At 51.5% G+C, this 21,264-nt stretch overlaps 2 protein-coding genes across 4 annotated transcripts; one reads left to right on the top strand and one right to left on the bottom strand.

Moving 5' to 3' along the window:
* Positions 1-512: 512 nt before the first annotated feature.
* Positions 513-18,177, bottom strand: KPNA6 (karyopherin subunit alpha 6). 3 transcript variants are annotated; one of them, XM_061373661.1, is made up of 14 exons: positions 18,049-18,177; positions 9,129-9,355; positions 8,428-8,523; positions 8,050-8,149; positions 7,680-7,774; positions 6,788-6,919; positions 6,483-6,571; positions 5,390-5,489; positions 4,243-4,406; positions 3,391-3,469; positions 3,111-3,233; positions 2,431-2,561; positions 1,950-2,128; positions 513-1,270 (listed from the first exon to the last, which is right to left on the bottom strand). In XM_061373661.1, exons 1-14 carry the CDS (start codon positions 18,050-18,052, stop codon positions 1,086-1,088), a joined length of 1,704 nt encoding a protein of 567 aa, XP_061229645.1. In that variant the 5' UTR covers positions 18,053-18,177; the 3' UTR covers positions 513-1,085. The 3 variants fall into 3 exon arrangements, with proteins under 3 accessions (XP_061229645.1, XP_061229646.1, XP_061229647.1); XM_061373662.1 differs by lacking the exon at positions 18,049-18,177 and adding an exon at positions 9,906-9,983; XM_061373663.1 differs by having other exon boundaries at positions 515-1,270; positions 9,222-9,355.
* A 1,672-nt stretch (positions 18,178-19,849) lies between these two features.
* TSSK3 (testis specific serine kinase 3) lies at positions 19,850-21,222 on the top strand. The gene is given in 3 exon segments (XM_061373707.1): positions 19,850-20,048; positions 21,057-21,143; positions 21,146-21,222. Coding segments are annotated over 3 exon segments (309 nt in total). The 5' UTR covers positions 19,850-19,903.
* Positions 21,223-21,264: the final 42 nt, after the last annotated feature.

Raw genomic sequence — 21,264 nt, 5'->3', positions numbered from 1 at the left:
CGCAGCGGTAGCGCTGCAGCCCAATTCGATCAATAGTCACCTCTACGTCCTTTAGAAAATACAGCGATGTGCCTTGGTTTGGTCCAATACACACGATGTACCTGCGAGCAGGAGGCACAGCTGGGAACTGGAAATACCACACCACCCCCCCCCCCACCTCCCCCGCCCCCCCCACCTTGATCCAGAAGAAAAACCCACGACTCAAAAGGTGTTTCTCATGGAAAAAAATAGATTTCAAGTAAAGCTGAAGGTGGGCTCTCACCGTGGCCACAGGCCGGGGCTGGAGGCAGCAGCAATGCAAACACAGCCTCTGCTTCCCCCTCCCCTCCTCACAGTTACCAGCTTTAGGGGTCCTGTTGCTTCTTTTCTCTCCTTGTGAATGGTACAAGTAGTTCTTCAAGAAACAGATCACCAAAATACAATAGCTCTATGCGAAGGAAAGGAGCCTTCCCCGGAGTGGGAGGACTTGCCCTTTCTCTGTCCATGTACAGTGTATTGCAGGGGAGCATGGCCCAGGTGCAAGAGGACTGTCCGCTGAAGGAGGGGCGCAGAAAGGCCAGGGCTAAACTTTGCTCTTGGCAAATTAGAGTCTTTAATAAAGAGTAACATGTGCAAAAAAAACCAAAAAAAAAGGAAAAAAAAAAAATAAATCATTAAATAGCTCAACCCAGGGCTTGCAGAATTACCGCTGTCAGAACGCTTACTGCTACTTGTGTTCTTACCCGACCCATCGCTGCCGTCTCAATTAAGTACCCGAGTTAAGAAGTGACATTTGGGAAGAGATCACCACAAAGGGGAAAAAAAATAACCCAAACCCAGAGGTGCAATTGCCACCTCCGTGTCCTTCCTCCACCCAGATGCCTGCTTTAAAGACATGGATGCAGCAGCAAAAAGAAAAAGAAGTGTAAGACATCCCGTTCCCTCCGTCCTGGCAAAGCACTGGTTTAGTTGGTTGAAAGAAGACTTGCTTCCTAAAGGTGGAGTGGGTGCTTGGCCTCCCGTGTGCAAGAAGGGGATGGGATGATCAGCTGCTCAAAGTTGCTTTCCAGCAAGTTTGTGGTGTTCTGTTCCCTGCCCCGGGCACATTATAGCTGGAAACCTTCCATGGGGGCTTCAGACTGCTGGAAGATGAATTGCTGCTGGTTCTCATCTACCTGGGGAGCCAAAGCAGAGTCATCCTCTACTCCAAAGTAGTGCTCAATCAGGTCAAAGGCCTTCTGGTAGATCTCTTGGTTCTCATGGCTCTGTAGGAACTCTATCTTATCCAAACCTTGGAGGGAAAGAGAAATGGAATGTGATGAAACGAGGGGATCCTGGTATTTGCAACCCCACATCCATCCTCCGCCCTTCCCCTGTTCACTGCAAGACCTCTGTCTGCGTTACCTTTGGGGTTGGTGAGCAGCACCGACATCTAAAACTATTCCAGGGGACAAACCCACATTTCAGTGAGGTTAAACCAAGTGGCACAAGCAGTTGCTGGGGGTCTGGAGGGGAAGGAAGCAGTGCCTGCCCCAGTAGCCTCCAGTGGAAGGGCAACAGCAGCTTTCCCTGTCCTAATTAAACCCACCAAATTAAGCTGCTCCAGGGAAAAGTGAAGCCTCTCTGGATTTCCATGGAACATCCACCGTGTATAACTGGGTCCCGTTAGAGCAATTTTAGACCTAGAAGTGTCACTTTTTACTTAGCTCAGCTCATTTCTGATTAATTCTGCTACAAGCCACTATTATCAGCTCGGCTGCAGGGCTAGGAAGCATAGACCAGAAGTAGGATAGTTTTTACTTCCAACTATTTTGTCTTATGCCCAAATCCTAAGAGTCTAAAGACACCACTGGAACAAATCTTGGCTAGTTTGGGGTATACTAAATCCTTTAGCACAGCAGAAAAGCAACAACAGAACTAACAGACACCTTGTGCTGTTCAAAGCCAACAGCACCAAGGCCACAACCTACCATAGGCCTCCTCAATCAGACTGCAGTACGGGTTGATGCCTGTCCCACTCTGGTTGGCTTCCTGCTCTCCAAGCCTCAGGATGTTCTCCAGTCCGTTCAAGGCCACCTGCACAATCTTGGAGTCCATGACAGTCAGCAGGTCACAAAGAGGCTTGATACAACCCAAGTTTACCAAGTATCTGAAGAGAGAGCACGGGAACACACACTGCTCAGGATGTGGAATTCAATCTGTCATTGGGTTTGGACATTTAACCTGGTCTGAGCTCTCTGGGGAGGCAGGGGGAAGCAGACTGGATTTGCTTCTCCTGATTCAGAAGGAAGCTGCAATTCCCAGCTCAGGGCAGGATCCAGATCCAGCTCTGCCCCAGGTACCCTCCCAGAGGTTCTCCACGTCACCCCCTTGTCCTTGTCTCACTGTTCCCACAAAGATAAAGCTTCCATACACTGACAGCTGTCCCCCAGGAGGAGCCACAGGGAATACCTGATCTGCTCAGGGGTCCCTCCTGACGTCGCGTTGGTGATAGCCCACGCTGCCTCCTTCCTCGTGCGGAATTCTGCTTTCTGCAAGATCTCTATCAGGACTGGGAAGATGTTTGCATCTATGACTGCCTGGGGAGAGAGCAGCGAGAAGGGCTTGAGTTGGCAACGTGAGAGAAACCTCCACCTCCATTTGTCAATGCAAAAGAGCTTTCCAAGCTGTGCTCTTCAGCAATTCCTCAGCCAAATCCTATTAACACAAGACAGTCGGTCCCACAACCAGCCCACAGCAGACAACCCCTATTACTGCAGCAGTATTGTAGCAGCGCTCCCATCACTCATCTGCCTTTATGTAGGGCATGAAAAGGATAAATTACAACTCAACAAGATCCAGCTTTTCAGAGGGGTACCTCTAACAGAGCAGGGAGATGCAGGGGCTGTATCTGCTCCTGCTCCAATGATCTAACCTGTGGCACTCATTTCAGGCCAGTCTTTGTTGGAACCATTAAAAGCTTTTCTTAGCTCCGTTGGCAGATGGCTGGGAGCAGCGAATTTGCACATTACTGCAGAATGAGAGATGTGAACAAACCCAGCCTCTGACTGCCAGGGAAAAAAGCTGAGAACCCTTAATGCTGAGCTTGGAATTGAGCTTCACTGCAGGTGGGTTGGAGAAGACCCTATCTGTATCTGCGCTCTGTTTCCTGCTGTGATGTTGGATATAGTCCAGCAGGCTTCTTTCCTGATTGATTCCTTGGGACTACTTAATAAGTGAAGGAGACAAGGCAGGGCTGAACAGTTCAAAATCACCTTTGGAGAAAGAGAGCAGAAGTGAGATCACCAGTGTCAGGTCCAGAGCTGGAGCTGGGCACAAAATGAAGCAGGCACTCCAACATCTGCTGCAGAGGAGGATGAGCCTCAGAAGGAAGAACCTCCCTGTTCCGTGGGGGACAGGCACTTCCCTCACCTGGGTCTGGATGTCATCCCCCGTCACGATGTTACCCACTGCTCGCAGAGCTGGAGAGGCCACTTTGTAGTCGTTGTGCCTGCAGGAGAAAGGGCACAAGGACAAAGCCAAGTCTATCAGATCACACACAGGCAGAAGATTCTCTCCCCTGCAACTCATCTGCATTGTTTGCTGACAATCCCTCCCCCTAGCACACGGTAATACTGACATTGAAAACAAAGTCACAGAGCAGAGATTTTCATCCTAACTCCATCATCTTCAGATGGCTCAATTACAGATCTCACCTCTTACATACCCCCCCCTTCCTGACCAAAAGATGATGTTAACCCAATGAGAACACCCAGACTGTTTCAGGAGAATTTTGGAAGCAACTATCTCCCAGCTCTGAAGCTCTTAGAGGCTCATTCCAACATTTTATCTAAGTTCCCATATAGGGATCAGAGCAACAAAGCCAAGCTGATTTTTGGTAGACACTCTTTTTACCACCTGTGGATCTGCCTAGGAACTGGCCTTCCATAAGCACGTTTGAAGGTTGAGAGCACAAAACACACTGCAGTCCTCTCTCCTTTCACACCTTAGAAGCATCATTCCAACCTCTCTTTAGCAAGTTTATCCCAGCTCACAGGAGGAACCCAGCTTCTCTCAGAAAGAAAAGACAGGAGACTACAGCTCTCAACCTGCTTCAGACCCTCCTATGTCAGCACTGCTCTGACGTCAGCTACAGCACCCACTACCTGGATCCGAAGCACACAAGAAGTGTGAAGGGTGCTCTGATGGGCTCTGACATACACTGAGGTTCAGGCACATGCTTCCCATTCTCACTGGGCTGAAGCAGCAAGACAAGATACGCACATTAAGAGCTCCACCAGTCGCCGACACACTCCCGAGTCAATAACTGCTTGGATTTTCTCGTTGGGACCATCTGATAGGTAGGAAAGAGCCCAGCAGGCATCTGCCAGCAGGTCAGAGTCACTGCTGAACAACAACCGGGACAACACTGGCAGGCAGGGAGACACCTACAACAACAGCCACCACCCCAGGTTAGTCACACTGTGGCCAGGACCACCACGTTTGCATGCAAAGCACCACGTGCTTGTGCTGACCAGCAAGATAACAAGGCTTGGATGTCCACTGTTTCCTCCCCTAGAGTCAGCAGCTTCCTTGTTGGTTCACACACCTTATCATCAGGGTCTGAAGTTACTTCAGCAGCGTTACTGCTAAAGTGGAATTACATCCCTTCCTCTAGGACCAAGTCTGGACTCCTGGGATAAGCGCTACCGTGCAGGCTACCATTTGGAAGCTCCTTACACATCTTGTGGAAGAGCACTGCTCAAGTTCTTAGCCCTGATAACCCCAAACAGCTCTGTATTCAGAGCAGCAGCCACCAACAGCTCCACCTCTGAGTACTCTGATCATTTATAAGTGATTTTATATGACACTCCATAGAGATTTCATCCCAAGGTGAGAGATGGAATCTGAACAGAGTGTCAGCTCTCAGGCTTTGAGGGTGAAAACATTGATCTGAATGGTTTTCTTCTATCAAAGAAGGATGAAACAGCTGAAAAGCCAGCAGACCCTTTTGTTAGTGCCAGCAGCACACCAGGAAAGGGGGAAAGCTCCCACTGCCCCAGGAGTCCTGTTCTGTAGCATTTAAAGGTCTCAGAATCAAGTTTTCAGTCACAATTTGAGTGAAGTCTCAACATTCCAGCGTGGATTAAAAAGGTTTAGGGAAGCCCACAGCATAGGCTGCCTCACAGGGAAACCCGTGCCTGCCCCTTCCTCGAGGGCTCCAGCTGATGGGCTGCCACTGGAGCTGGGCAGAAAATGAATGGGTACATAAGCACCTGCTGAGCAGCAGGATGAGTCTCAGCAGGGAGAACCTCACCCTCATCCCTCCCAGAGTGACTTAGAGAAGTCCAGCGGTCAAAAAGAATTGAGACAACCATGGACCCTGGGTATCTCCCTATCCCCTCTCTGCCAACAAGGCATTTCCTCTCACCTTATCAAATTCAGGTGGTGGACTCTTTCCTCTGCACAAGTTTGACAAGGCCCAGACAGCATTTCGTGTCATTGTCAACCTGGTGGACTTCGTAAGGAGCCTAAAGAGACAAGTACAGGAATTATCATCCTTCATGTGGAAGCCAGCAAGGGAATCAAGAGGAAAAGAACCAGTATGATTTTAAGGAAGTCGAACCACTATTCCACTTGCTGCAGCTCAAGCCATGCTGTGTGCCTCCTGAGCATCTCCATAAGGAAGAAGAGAAGTGACATGCAGCTACTTCTTAGGATAAAGAGCTTTTATTGCTGCCAACAACAAGGGATGTGGGTCAAGAAGGCAAGTTCCACATTGGAGAAGTCACAGAAGGAAGGGCAAGTTAGTTGAATTGCAGTTCCAAGTTCAAATTCAGCCCAGGCAGCCGCTCACACCCTATCTGAGGTCAGACGGTCCTCAGCAGAGGACACAAACTGCTGTCACTCCACTCTCATGAGGACACCAAGTCCTGTGGGCTGAGGACTTGTCAGCAGTCACTGCTGCCAGGTGACTGACACAAGTAGCAGTGTAACGATCCATTTGTGCTAAAGCAGCAGTTTGCCAAGGCCAGGATAAAGCTTCGTTCTTTCCAGAGCAGTGAAAGCACATGTCTGACAGACAGCCCCTGGCTCTGGTGGGCATGCACCACACTCAGGAGCTGCAGAGGGGAGGTGCCTACAAAGACCTGCTCCCTGTTGCCAGCCCTAGATAGAGGAGCCCACTCAGACAAGCACCTGAAATCCACAGTGTAAGCACAAAGAGCAGGCATCTGGAGGGACACACAGTGAGCACTGGGACTCCAGAAAGACAAGCACACTGCACAGCACCAGCTTCACACTGAGCACAGTGGAAAGGTTTGTGAGAAGGCATGTCAGCTACCAAGTCCCACTCGGTATCAGATACTTGTCTGAACTGCTGGTTTAACTGGTACCAATGGTTTGATTCCCTGCAATCACCACCATCAATTGCTAGGGAATCTATTCACCCAGCGCAAATATGGCTCTGCTGTAGGGCACTGGGACATCAGGAACTGGATTGGCAAGTATTCATGGCTACTCACATTAATAAGGGAGGAAGAATAGCGCAGTTAAGGACATAATCTCTACACAGAGAGCTGTCTCCAGCAATGTTCCCCAATGCCCAGACAGCCTGAAAGGAAACAGCAACAGTTTTAGGATTCACACAGTTTCTGAACAGAGCAAGAAGAGGGCAGTGTGTTACGAAAGCATTTCCCTGTAATTCCAGGCAAGCTGGAACTGAAGCCAGTTCTTAGACACTGGCCACGCAGCTTTAACACCACATTTTCATCACAGGGAACCCCACTGTGGTTCTCTCCCTAACCCCAAAGTAAGAAGTGAACCTTACCTGTTCTTGAACATCCTCAAAGTCAGAGTTTAGCAGCTCTATGAATATAGGAACTGCCCCAGCTTCGATTACTATTTTTGTTTGTTGGGAAGTTCCTGATGCAATATTCGTCAGTGCCCACGCTGCTTCGAACTGGAACAACCAAAGAAGTGACAAGAGCATGAGTAAAACAATCCCGATTTAGCAAAATATTTGCCAGCAAGTTGTGGCTATCATTCTTTTGACTACTACTAAAAAGGTCGTGAGAGAAAAACCATATCCCAACAGCTCCATATTTGAAGGAAAGGATCTTACTTTCCTGAGCACTAAAGACCCACATCTGCTAAATGCCTTCTTGGAGGCTCTGAGGACAGATAGGAGAGCAGGAGGCAGAAGGCATCACCAGTCACACCTCATCTTTTCACCCATACAACCATCTTCCAGCAAGAAAGGTGCAGACACACAGTGCACAAACACACCTACCTGGAGCAGATCACTTCCATCCCTCTGCCCCATGGCAGCATCAGCTCTACCTAATCTCTTTCTAACAGACTCTTCACCTGTATTTAACAGCCTCCAATAAAGGCTTCTCCTCACACAATTTCTCCCTGCGCACACATTCCATGACTCCACTAGCTCCCAGCAAAGACAGGGAGGCCAAATTCACTTCTGCTGTGGCTCAACTATGGTATTTTTGCCAGCATTCTTCCAAGAATTTAATTCAGAGCCATTTATTTCATTTCTTGGCTAAGCATTACAGGCTCCCTTTGCCTTCTCCCACCCATCACAGAGCCTGCACCTTTCAGGTTCAAGACACCACTCTTCCCTGATAGCCCCTGTGGGTTCGGGTTGCTGAGCTGTGAAGGTTCCCCAGCTCCATGCCACGATGATTCCCCAGCAGCATCTCCTTTACCTGTAGCGTGCAGTTCTCACTTCTCTTCAGGAATTCCACAAATCTGTCCACCACTCCTTGAGTGTTTATCACTTCATCTATTGGAGGATTCGGCTCTGGAACAGCAGAACAGTGTCAAAAGAGCACACAGGTCTACCAGGGGATGAGCTGTCACTGAATGATCCCAACCTGTACCAAACCCAGCAGGAGAACTCTCCACAATCACTTTCTGTGCAATTCATACAATCAGAAATCATTACAATGTACCAAATTCCAGCTTTCTTCCCCCCAGCCTCAAAGCTACTAAGTTTCTGTCCAGCAATACACGAGCACAAATGCTTGTAGAAGACAGGTTACATCAGAGCTGATGGCAGGAAGAAGTGACTTTTACCTTTGGAGAGCAACTTTCTGAACTTCTGAGTGGTTGCTAGCTGTAGGTCGGGGTCATCTGAGAAAAGCATCTCTACCATCTCTCTTGTGATCACTCCCTCCTGAAAGCATGCAAAAGAGACAGAACAAGGGTTCCATTTCACACTGAGGCATCACAGTCCTCACAGCCTACCATCATTTTGGACTTAGCCAGTAATCCAAACATACAAATTGGAGATCTCAGCACATTATTTGCTTCCTGACAGACTCTTCCAGTTCACTGAAGTGATATTTGCAACGTTCTCAAAAGTGAGAAAGCAAAAACCTCCCAGGTTAGTCAGCTCTCTGCTGTCCCCACTGTTAAATCTACCCACAGGCATGATCACAATAAGGCACCTACCCCACATGTGGTGGAACTGACGTAGGGATCCACAAGGAGACTATCGAACATGGAGGCATCTTCATTGATCAACTCCACATTTCTTCTTTTAAAGAGCTGGGGAGGACCAAACACAGGAGGCATTATTAGAAAGCAATGATGTATAGTCTTCAGAACTAGACATTCTTGTTCCTCAAACAAGATACTGTCAGCTAGGCTGAGCCCAACCTGAATAGAGAAGCAGTCATTAATAACAGCTCTGCCCTCTGAAGCCTAGTTTGGCACCAAACCCCGGTAATAAAACATGCCAAGTCTTGCCCTCAGACACTGGTCTGCAAGTGCAGAATTGGACTTAACAAGTGAGGGAAACCAGGCAGAAGGCAGCTGGTAGGTGATGCACTGAGAGAGCAAACAGTCTCAGCCACACAGCACCTCCTAGGTTCACAGACCTCCAAGGCAAAAAGAAAACCACAGCTCCAAATTACTATGTGCAGCCCATACTCCCGCTTGTGCTTCCTGCTTCAGGGAAACAGTCCCATTCACCAACTAATCCAAACACCCCTTTACCAACAAGGATCTGTGAGCAAAAACCTCCAATACCCCAAGGAAAAAGTGCTTGGAAAGCTCTGGATACGAGCTGTGTGCTCTGCACCGGGTACCAAGAGAAAGCGAAAAGCAAGATGTCGGTTAGAACAGGAAAAATAAGAGGACTGCCAACGAACCTTAATGCACAGATCCTTGAAGATTCCACTTAGGCAGCAGCACAATCCTGGGTGTGTTAAGGCTGTACACAAGCTACTCAAGGTGACAGTTACCTGTTGCTCTCGTTTCTGTTTGCGCAGTTGAATTCCTTCCTCTTCTCTTCGGCGCCGCATTTCCTCGGGGTTTAGGGCTTTGTTCTTGTAACTCTTCATTCGATAGTTGTCCTTGGCAGGGCTCGCCATGGTCTCTGCGAGGAGAAGACACCGCCTGCCTCAGCTCTCTGCTCCGTTAACCCACACAGCCTCGCTGACAAGGTAGCCCGGGCACATGAAGCAGCATGAAATAGCAGATCAGACTTAGAAATGATCCCAACCTTAGCTCAGGTCATAGGCTGTTATGGCAAGGGGGTTAGGAAGTTCCTAGGAAGCATAACTCCAGAAGGAGCCCAGACCCAATGGGATAGTATCAGGCACATTCCCACGTGAAAGGCTCCTACGCAAACAGCTTCACTGTCCCCAGGGGGTGCACAACTAAATTCCACTTGGGTTTTAAGCAGAAATTCCTTCCCTTGTGTCATCAGGGCATAAACCACACCTCAACTTTCTTCTCCTCACTGAGCTCACCACGTACACACAGCAAAAAGCCAAGAGGACTCCCAAGCAAACTGTGGCCTTGATGCTATAACAACGGTACCAGACCTTGCAGAGAGCAGGGCTGCACATCATGTACAGGCCAGGTTGTCCCACCAGGTACTGCCAGGGTTCAGTACCTGACCTACTCATTTTGCTGGTTCCTACCTGCCTCACGCAGCCCTTCTTGGTGACTGTAAAGGTGCCTCCCAGTCAGGGAAGTGACACTCTGCTATTTGGCACAGGGAAAAGGCAAGCAGGGCCAAGCACAAACCAGAGGACAGAGGGGTATCAACTCCCCAGCTGCATCCAGCTCTAATCCACTGCTCTGCCCATGTCAACTCCTTCTTGCCTCTCTCCAGACTCTTCCTTTCTCCCATTTACAGTCACTTGCTTAACGTCCATGCCTTTCTCAGGACAGGAGCAATCACGATACACAACATCAGAACGCAAATCAACCCCAAGACCAACTTCCTCTCCTCCAGAACTCTGCTGGCCACCAATATCTGCTTCCACCCAACTGCTGAGGGCAGGTGGAAGAAGTGCCCTGTGAAGGTTTGCAGTGCTGTCTCCTTCCCCTCCTCTTTCCAGCTTCAGGCGCTCCTCAGCCACGTTGCTTACAGAAAGCTTCAGTCTGACTTATCAACTGCCTCCAGCCCTTCTGGAGCTGCTCCAAGGTCAGCTGGAGATGCTTCAGACCTTACTGCCCTCCTGCTAGGACCGCTGCCAGAAGACACACACACACACATATATACAACACACAAACAGGCAAGGGTTCAGTGCCAGGGGAAGAGGAAACTGGGAACATTCATGTTTTGACAGGAGAGGATACAAAGTCATTCCAGCTCAAGGATTTCCCCAAACCAGCTAAAAGGGCAGCAAGCACTGTGGGGAAAAGGCAGGCGACTTCACAGCATCTTGCTAGGAGGGGATTCTCTTCCCAAAACTGCAAGAGGAAAGTCCTCTGAAAAGCAAGAGACAAAAACCCCAAATGCCAAATTCCTCTGGTCACTTCCACTGTAAGGGATGCAGGTCCCTGGCACACAGCACTGACCCTGTCCACAGTTAGAGCCTTCGTCAGTAACTTGCTTAGGGGACAGTGAGTGGCCAGAGGCTGTAAGAAAGAGGGAGTCCATCAGGCTGAGCACCACTAAGGAGGAAGCACAGAGCCTCAAAACTGACCACAGGGGTGAAGTAACCAAGTTACAGGAGGACCTGCAAGATCTGGAGCCTTACAGAAATCTACCTTTTGTCCCTTCCCTAAATACCCCAATTTATAAGGCTTGTCCTCCAAAAAACCAAGGCAAGAAACCTGCTGACGCCACACTCAACACTGCACTCTACCTCACAGCAGCCTCACCGTGAAGCCTGCATGAAACCATTCATTGTCCCCCACCCTGAGTTTACAAGTCAGGATTTCAGAGGCCTGTTCCTAAAGGTATTTGGCAGCACTTCCTTTACATGGCAAAGAGCAGACACTGAAGATCATAGGAACTATGCAACCACTCTTACTTGTCTATCCCTCTTCTCAGCAGCATTGGACGGCAAGATCGGTCCAGGTTGGACAGAGCCTTGGGTGCCATGGTTTAGTGTGCGGTGTCCCTGCCCATGGCAGGGGGGTTGGAACTGGATGAGCTTAAGGTCCTTTCCAACCCAAACCATTCTATGATTCTAAGACTGAAGAACTGGTTATTAACTGAAAATCAGCTAATTCAGAACACAGAAAAGGTTTTTAAAACCCCTACAGGCTTATGGGGGGTTCTGTCTGATCTGACAGTAGCAAGGTGTGGCATCTGCATAGAGATGTGCATTCAGAAGATCTATTTAAGTACCAGTGTTACCTCAGTGTACCCCACTGCTGCCCCAACGCTAATGGCTCATCAGCCACACAAAAGAGTGAGAGTTCCTGGCTTCCTTCTGAGGATTACAGCAGAATCCCAAACAAAGTCAGATTTGTTCCCTCCCTTTGGAAAGCTGAAGGCTCCAATTGAAAGGGAGTTTTGAAGACAAGGAGGAAGGAAAAGTGCTTAAAGGAGTTAATGCCATATGCTGGATTACCAAGCAGTTAGTCATATAAATAGCAAAGCAACACATGACAGCTCAGCTGCCTCCCAACTTGCACAACCCCACTGGGCTGAGCACACCCCAACATGCTGGGAGGTCTCAGAGCACTCTCCTCACCCTGCAGGCTCTGGATTTCCCTGTTATACTAAAGGGAAACCCCTACTGGAATATCATGAATATGGCATTAGAAAAGGAAACCCATCAGGAATTAGGACAGGATTAGAATGAGGCACTTTCACCACCAGGGTTAACAGTCAGTTCAGGCCCTCCAGTTCCAGGCCCTTGGTTATGCTTCACTCCTTCCCACTGCAAAAGGCAGCCTTGTTTCCTAGGAACCTGGTTTCCCCCACATTCTGCATCCCTCGGATTACCCTGGACCCAACCTCTACCTGGTCCCTTTTCACTGGTCAGTTAGAAGTGACTACTGCAAATCCCTCTGAAGCACCCATGCTTCCCCAGCAGGTTACTGCCATTCTTGAGCAGCAGGTTACTGCCATTCTTGAGCACCGGCTACAGAGGGGCTCAGTGTACACCACCACCCTCACCCCAGCCTCTTCCATCCAATTCACCTTTCTTGAGCAGAACAAAACCCTGCAGAGGAAAAGGTGTTTAAAAACCTGAGCCTGCAGAGCTTTCCCCCAGCTCCTTCTGCAAATCAAAGAGCTCCACACAAGAGTTTTCACACTGTTTCCAAATACCAAGAACGCTTGAGGAACCTGCTGTCTGCACCAAAACCTCCCAGAGATCACACCAGAAAACAGCCAACTTTGGACTTGCAAGACTGACCCCATTTAAAAAGGTGTTCTTAGAGCCTGGACAAAACACTACTTCTCTAGGAATCCCCTGGCCTCAGGCACTTGAACAGGCCTAAGGGTTATGAGCCTGCACATAGGAGTGATTTCCATCTCCTGAACACGGAACACGAGGTAACCCTGGCTCTGCAGGTTCTGAGCCCCAGTTGTGCATCTGATGACTTGCTTTAACAAAGCACAGCCGGGTGAAGCTTTGCTCAGGCACCAGGCAGGTGGAAGGCTCCATAAACACCCACTGCTCCTGGCTCAGAGGGACTCCCCTGCCCTAGGGAAAACAGGAGCAGTTGGGAAACTTGGGGCCCGTGGACTGAGTGTCAGAGGCATTACCTTCTAGTTCTCAGCTCTGCGAGTGGCTCTGCAGGGTGACAAGCACAAGGGGAGTGTGTTATTCAGTTCACTGACAGCTGAGGAAGCCCCTGCTGCACGAAAAAGGACTAAGACTAAAGCAGCACCACGAGTGCAGCTGCAGCTCCATCATCCCGAGTCAGAGAGACAAGGCCAGTGTCAGCCAAGGAACTCTGCTCACTCTTAACCACTGCCTGCAATGATCTGCTAAGGCCACTTCAGAGCACAAAGCAATTTGCCTTCCAGGTCTGTGCTAAACATAGATGTAAACCAAACACCGACACACCTTCCAGGGCTGCTCAGCATCAAGGAGCTAAAACACAGCTTTATAACTTCCAAAAGAAGCCTGTTTGCTCCATCCTCAAAACCTGCACTACTAAAAGTCCACCTGAAACCACTCTACTTCCTTAGTCTTAGTGTCCCTAGAGGGAATGGTTGCCGCGGGGGGGGGGCAAAGCCACAATCAGTGCAATGCCTCCCAGCACACAGCCCATGGTTAGTCCAGAGTCCCCACACCACCAACTGCTGAATGCTAACCACCTCTGGAATCACTCCTGCTCACTGGCAGAGCATGAGACTGAGAAGTCCCTGACTGGGGTAAACAACTAAAACCACTGCTGTGTTATCAGCCTTGTTCTCAGGCTAAAGTCAAAACCACAGCGCTGCCCCAGCTACTAAGGAGGAGACAAATGACTGCTACAGCTGAACGCAGGACACAGGCCCATCCTTATGTACTGAATGATGAGAAGGTATTTACCACTATAAAGAAAGGCAAACCAGTGTGAAAGTTTGTCTTTGGAGGCTCAGCAGAGCCCTCAAAGCCTGTGCACAAGCCAGTATGAGCTACAACAGCTCAGCCACAAACTGGAATTCCAGGGTCATCGCTGCCACACCAAGACTGTAACAGCTTCTTGATGTTAGTGGCTCAGAAACCTACCCCTTCTCCTTTCCAGAGGATGCTCTTCCCAGTTCTCTGCATTACAGACAGTATTTGCTCCAAACACTTCCTCAGCTGCTGCTAAAAGACTTTGAGCTGAGTCACTGCAGGTCTAAATCAGGACTCGAGCTGCTGAGTCAGATTGAAGTGACAAGGCAGAGAAACATTCACACTGACACATCTGACAAGGCCTTTTTTAAGGGAAACCCCCCTTTTCCCAAAGGGAATCTTTGTATCTGGTACAGTTCTGGTGCTGGGCATGAGACACATACCCACAGCACAGCCTCACCAGCCAGGAAGGCAGCAGCTCTGCATTTGGAGGGGAGAAGGAATGAACCCCATCGGCACCCACATTTCCACTGGGTACATTTCAAAGCTTCCCAGCTGGGGCACATCCTCCAAAGGCTCCTTCCAAGCCAAGTTTCCCTGTGATGGTATAAACTGGGACAGTCACAATTAAACCCCATCTAAATGGGACAAGCAGTAGCAAAACACATCCAGCAAACTACTAACTTTCATTTGGCAAACGTTACTGACTCTGTCCTTTGGGTTTCTCCTACCCTTCCATACACTCACCTGCAAACACAGAGGAACCTCCCATCTCCTGTTTCCCTGCTTGACCAGGCTCAGACCTAAACACATATTCCTACAGGACCCCTGCCAAACTCAGCTGTGCAATGCATTTTACAGCACTCCATGGACTTGTCATCACTCAGTTCTTAAGAGCTCAAGCACTTGCTTTACAACACAGCAGAAAGGCTCCTCCTGATGAATACGGACTTAATGTCTCTGGAGAATTCTCTTCTAGAAGAAGCACATCCAGGACAACTTTGTGATTCCAGCTGAAAGCACAGAAAGAAGCCCAAGTAATCCATGCTACTGAAGTACAGACTAAATGAAGCTGGGTATAATAAATACCTAAAAGTAGCTGAATTACATGTACAGAATAGAAAGACAGCTCTGAACTGCTACCAGAAATGAGCCAAGAACAGATGCTCCTATTGAACATGCCACTGATAATGTGGAGTGAATTAAAACGCCCTTCACTTGCTCAGAAGGCCACAGAGGGGAAAGGAAGCTACACGCTTGTGCTGACAGAACAACTACACAAGAAGTCCCGTCAAACAAGCAGCAATTCAAGGCTCTTCCCTTACAGCCCTGGAATTACCCCAGCTGCTGGAAAAGTGGCCAAGTTCTGGCATCCCATCACTCGTGCTGCTCTGTTTGCTCTGCTGCTCTTCTCTTGGAGTGTTTCTTACACAGAAGCACAGGCAGAGGCAGTTCTCTTTCAGAGTGGCCTTAACCCCAGGCTGCCACCAGCCCCGCGGGCCCTGCTGTACCAGGGGATAAGCCCTGTTTGGATGCTGGGGCAGCAGCCACCACTGGCTCCCTCCCCTCTGCTTCAGCTCCCCAGAGCCACTGATGTGATATCACTGCTGGAATGTGCAGCAGCGCCATGGATGTGGCTGGGGAGGGGGAAGGGAAAGGCAAAAATCCTCTTTGGGGAAAAACAAGAGCCCCACAGCACGCTTGTCCTTCCTGAGGGTCAAAGACCAGGATTCCTTCTGGGCTGTCCATGTCAAAAGAACCCACCTGTTTGTGGAATGGTTTGTGCTGGACGGGACCTTAAAGCTCCTCCAGCTCCAACCCCTGCCACGGGCAGGGACCCCTTCCACTGGAGCAGCTTGCTCCAAGCCCCTGTGTCCAACCTGGCCTTGAGCACTGCCAGGGATGGGGCAGCCACAGCTTCTCTGGGCACCCTGTGCCAGCGCCTCAGCACCCTCACAGGGAAGAGCTTCTGCCTTAGATCTGTCCTAACGGATTAACTTCAACTCTGCTCCTCCTGATCTTTACACCTTCAAGTCCTCCTCAATACGACTGATGTATTCTGAGACATTCAGACTTCCTGAAGAGTGAGTGGCTCCCAAGTACAACAGCGTCACCCAAGGCCAGGGAGGCCTTTGTTACAATTCTTTAAGCCGGGATTAGCTCTTCAACTCAGGCAACTCCAACTCGACCCACAAGAGTTACAGGAGGTGAAAACCGACCAGAGATGATTAGAGGCCTATCAAGGGCCAGCAAAAGCTCATCCTTGCCAACATGCGCTTTGCTTTGCTCCAGGAACAACCACCACTGATTTGTAAAGCAAATCTGAGTTCAGCTGGACCCTGCCAGCACAACAGCTTAAAACTGAGAGGCTGCAGGAATTCGTACTTTCACTATTACATTCCTGTAATGATCCAGCTCCCCTTTACAAAGTTCATATTTGCTCTCCTGAACGCAGCAAACAGAGCCAAAAGAGCCAAATAACTCCTTCAATTCATCAGCCATGAAGGTTTTGTGAAGCCCGGAGCATCACACACTGCTCCACAGGCTGAGGAGCACTGCAAAGGCATCCAGACGTGCCATTTGCATAGCAAACGAAGAGCAGACCCAGGAGCATGGCTAAGAATGCAGACAAGACCAACACCACGACTGCTTACAGCCACCACACACCCTCAGCCTGCACCGCAAAAGGGGCAACAGGGCTGAGCTGCCACCATTTAGCCCTGTTAGCCAAAAGCAATGCCTCGATCCCTTTAAACGATCAACTATTCCAGTGTAACTCCTTCACTGAGAGGAGTTCTCAATCCCTGCTTCAAGCTCCAAGCAGCGGTGGGGAAGGACGGGAGGCTCCCCTGCATGAAGTCCTCAGCTCCAGATAACAGCAGCAGCTTTCAGGCACTCACCCCCAGGCCCTTGTTCTACTCCAAGGTTTCACATCACAAGCTATGGATTCAGTTTTAAAAGCTGCTGTGGATGGGAGGTGCTGCAGCCGTGGCACACGCAGGCTTGTGGCCACTCACCTGGCCTGGAGCATCCCAGGACGGAGATGGAAGGAGAGTTACTGATGGAATCATGGAATGCTTTGAGTTGAAAAAGCTCATCCAGTTCCAACCCCCCGCCACGGGCAGGGACACCTCACTCCAGACCACGTCACCCAAGGCTCTGTCCTGGAACACTGCACGATCCCACCCCAAAAGCCATTTTTAAGGCTTCTGAAGGGAAATCTGGTTCCAAGAGAAGGGGAAAGTTCTTAAGACCTTAACCCCCCCCCCGAGGATCCTCACCCTGCTTTACAGACAACATGCCTGCCACAGGCTTGGCTTTCCCACCCACTTCACCCATTCAAACCCTGCCTTACTACTTGAAACCTCAAGGAAAAGGCACCTCCCTGAGCAGGGAGCTTCAATTTCAGGCTGCATCCAAAGCAACAAGAAAAGGCTGCTACTACTGAAGTGCCTTTTGAAGGGCAATGCTCAGTTATGACTTATCTGTAGCTCTCTGAGAGTGCTGTCTGCAGCCCTGTGTCCACTATGGGGGCGACAGCATGAGAGGGACGTGGAGCTGTTGGATGGAGCTGCTGCGAGGGCTGGAGCAGCTCTGCTCTGGAGCCAGGCTGAGAGAGCTGGGCTGGGGCAGCCTGGAGAAGAGAAGGCTCCTGAAGGGGAGACCTTAGAGCAGCCCAAAAGGGCTGCAGGAAACCTGGAGAGGGGCTTGGGACAAGGGCCTGTAGGGACAGGCCAAGGGGAATGGCTTGAACCTGCTCTAAACTCTTACAGGCTCCAGAACAGGCTCGCAGGGCACTGACAGCGCCACGGACCCTTTAAGGCAGCACCAACCGGGGCAGCTCCTTCCCCCAGCGCAGCCCCGAAGCCCTTCTCCTCGGTGCCTGCAGCGCAAACAACCCCCGTGCCTCAGCGCTGAACCCCCCGCTCTCCGAGCCCGAGCCGTTACCGCTCAGAGCAGCCAACGACCCCCGCCCCGCGGCCCGGCTACCGGGCTGGGACCACCCCGGGCCCTCCGGTGAGCCCCACGGGCTCCGAGAGCCCTTCCCAGCGCAGGCCGCGCCGTGCCGGGATGATTCAGCGGCGGCAGCGGCCGGGCCCGCACTCCGCGCCCCGCCACTCGGGCCCGCCGCCGCTGAGAGGACGCGGCCGGAGCCCCGCTGCGGGTGCTGGGGCTCACAGGACGCGCTGCCTGCCTGCCTGCCTGCCCGCCGGCCAGCCGGCCCTCCCTCCCTCCCTCCTTCTGCCGGCGCCGTGGCCACTGCCGTCTCCTCCCGGTGCCCCCCAGCCCCGCTCCCCAAGCCCCGGCCGCTGCCCGCGCTCACCCATCGCGGCTCCTGCGGCGGCGGCTCCCGAGCGGCGGCGGCCACAATATGGCGGCGCCGGCAGACGGAGGGCGACGGGCACGGACGGCGGCCGCGGCGGGGCAAACCTCCTCAGCGCGCGGACGGGGCGGGGCCGGGCCGCTCCTTCCCGCACCACCCGCTGCGTTCCAGTGCCCCCTAGCGGCGGCCGTGGAATCCGTGTCCGGTCCCGCCGTGCCCCCCGTGCCCCCCGTGCCCCCCCGAGCCCCCCCGCTCCCCACGCTCGCAAGGCGCGTTCCGAGCACAGGAACACACAAACAAGTCGGTTTATTACAAACGCCGCTCCCCGTGCGTGGCCTCGGCATCCCTCAGGAAGTGCGGGGCCGCCCCCTGCCGCCCATCGCGATGAACAGGTCAACGGGGACGCTGGGCAGCGTCAGGCAGTGGCTGCCGGGGCATCGCCGCAGCTGCCTGCGGGAGAGAGCGGAGTGAGGCGGGGGGCAATGCACGGTGCAGGCTGCTACGGCACAGCCTGGCATGGTACAGCATGGTACAGCATGGTACAACATGGTACAGCATGGTACAGCATGGTACAACATGGTACAGCATGGTACAACATGGTACAGCATGGTATAACATGGTACAGGATGGTACAACATGGTACAGCATGCTATAACATGGTACAGCATGGTACAACAAGGTACAGCATGGTACAACATGGTACAGCATGGTACAGGATGGTACAACATGGTACAGCATGGTACAACATGGTACAGCATGGTACAGCATGGTACAACATGGTACAGCATGGTACAGCATGGTATAACATGGTACAGCATGGTATAACATGGTACAACATGGTATAACATAGTACAGCATGGTATAACATGGTACAACATGGTATAACATAGTACAGCATGGTATAACATGGTACAGCATGGTACAGCATGGTACAACATGGTACAGCATGGTACAGCATGGTACAACATGGTACAGCATGGTACAACATGGTACAGCATGGTACAGCATGGTACAGCATGGTACAACATGGTACAACATGGTACAGCATGGTACAACATGGTACAGCATGGTACAGCATGGTACAGCATGGTATAACATGGTACAACATGGTACAGCATGGTACAACATGGTACAGCATGGTACAGCATGGTACAGCATGGTACAACATGGTACAACATGGTACAGCATGGTATAACATGGTACAGCATGGTACAGCATGGTACAACATGGTATAACATGGTACAGCATGGTATAACATAGTACAGCATGGTACAGCATGGTATAACACGGTACAGCATGGTACAACATGGTACAGCATGGTACAGCATGGTACAGCGTGGTATAACATGGTACAGCATGGTATAACATGGTACAGCATGGTATAACATGGTACAACATGGTATAACACACGGGGCTGTGCCAGGGCCAAACCCTGCTCCCGCAGCGCATCCTGCCCCCTCCTTACCTCCCCACTGACAGCTCAGGGCCCGGGGGCTCCTGCACCTCGGGGGGCACCTCTGAGCTGGGGCAATGACCGGCCTCGATGGGGAACCTCCGAGCCTGCAGCGCGCGCCGGGAGCTCATGGCTGGGGGAGAGGAGCAAGCGTTGGGACCCTCGCCAGCCCCGCAGCATCGCCCTGCCCAGCCCTGGGCTCCGGGTGAGGATGTCCCAGCCTGCACCCACCTCGCTGAGCATCCGCCACCGGGACTGAGCAGCACCACCCTGCGTCACCATGGTAACCCCGGGGATGCTCAGGTCCCTTTTGTGAGCTGTCCCCCCCAACACACCCCACGGTGCCTCCAGGATACTGCTGAGGATTCACCCTGGGATGAACTAAGGGAGCAAAGGGAAGGCATGGAGGGGTTTTTGCTCCCTCATGGCTACCAGCTCGACAGGACCGTTGGTGAGGGCACGTACTCCAAAGTGAAGGAGGCCTTTTCCCAAAGGCACGGCCAGAAAGTGGCCATTAAAATAACTGATAAGAAGAAAGTGCCAGAAGGTAAGAGGTGACCCGAAAAGGGCTCCAAAGAGGCACTGTCTGTCCTCAGGGGCTTTGCATTCCCAGCAAAAAGCTGGTTTCTGACCCTTGCCACCGGACAGCGGTTGGGAAACCATCCAGAGGGACCTTGACACGCTTGTGAGCTGGGCTGATGCCAACCTCATGAAGTTTAACCATGCCAAGTGCAAGGTCCTACACCTGGGTTGGCGCAATCCCAGGCACAGCTACAGGTTGGGCAGAGGAGAGATTCAGAGCAGCCCTGCGGAGAGGGGCTTGGGGGTGCTGGTCTATGAGAAAATGATCATGAGCTGGCTTCAGTGTGCGCTTGCAGCCCAAAAACCAACCATATCCTGGGCTGCATCAAAAGGAGCGTGACCAGCAGGTCGAAGGAGGTGATCCTGCCCCTCTGCTCTGCTCTCGTGAGACCTCACTTGGAGCGTTGTGTGCAGTTCTGGTGTCCTCAACATAAAAAGGACATGGAACTGTTGGAACAAGTCCAGAGGAGGCCACGAGGATGCTCAGGGGCTGGAGCAGCTCCTGTATGAAGACAGGCTGAGAAAGTTGGGGCTGTTCAGCCTGGAGAAGAGAAGCTGCGTGGAGACCTCAGAGCAGCTTCCAGTGTCTGAAGGGGGCTATAGGGATGCTGGGGAGGGACTGTTCATTAGGGACTGTAGTGACAGGACAAGGGGTAATGGGTTCAAACTGAAACAGGGGAAGTTTAGATTGGATAAAAGGAGGAAATTCTTTCCTGTTAAGGTGCTGAGGCACTGGAATGGGTTGCCCAAGGAGGTTGTGAATGCTCCATCCCTGGCAGTGTTCAAGGCCAGGTTGGACAAGGCCTTGGGTGACCTGGTTTAGAGCGAGGTGTCCCTGCCCATGGCAGGGGGTTGGAACTGGATGATCTTAAGGTCCTTTCCAACCCTAACCATTCTATGCTTCTATGATTCTATGACTTGGTGCCCCTTAAGGTCTTTTCCAACCTGGTTGATCCCATGCTTCTCTTGCCAGAGTTTATCCACAGATTCCTGCCCCGGGAGCTCCAGATCACCACCCACTTGGAGCACAGGAATATCATCTGTGTGCACGAGGTGCTGCAATGAAGCTGTGCATGGTGATGGAGCTGGCAGAGGATGACGTGTGGAGCGCGGGGGTCATCCCCTACGCCCTGCTCTGAGCCCACCTGCCCTTCAACGACACCGACATCCCCCGCACGCTG

This window comes from Neopsephotus bourkii, unplaced genomic scaffold (assembly GCF_033783945.1).
Source record: "Neopsephotus bourkii isolate Nb327-2 ecotype Australia unplaced genomic scaffold, CSIRO-AGI_Nbou_v1 NB_1632, whole genome shotgun sequence".
NCBI classification, from domain to species: Eukaryota; Metazoa; Chordata; class Aves; order Psittaciformes; family Psittacidae; genus Neopsephotus; species Neopsephotus bourkii.
Note: the sequence above shows the minus strand (reverse complement) of the source record. Positions and strands in the feature narration are given on the sequence as shown.

Coding starts and splice junctions, on each gene's coding strand:
- KPNA6 (XM_061373661.1), bottom strand. Junction 8,150..8,427: donor TCAGTTCCACCACATGTGGG/GTAGGTGCCTTA, acceptor GCATGCTTTCAG/GAGGGAGTGATCACAAGAGA. Junction 7,775..8,049: donor CAGAAAGTTGCTCTCCAAAG/GTAAAAGTCACT, acceptor CTGCTGTTCCAG/AGCCGAATCCTCCAATAGAT.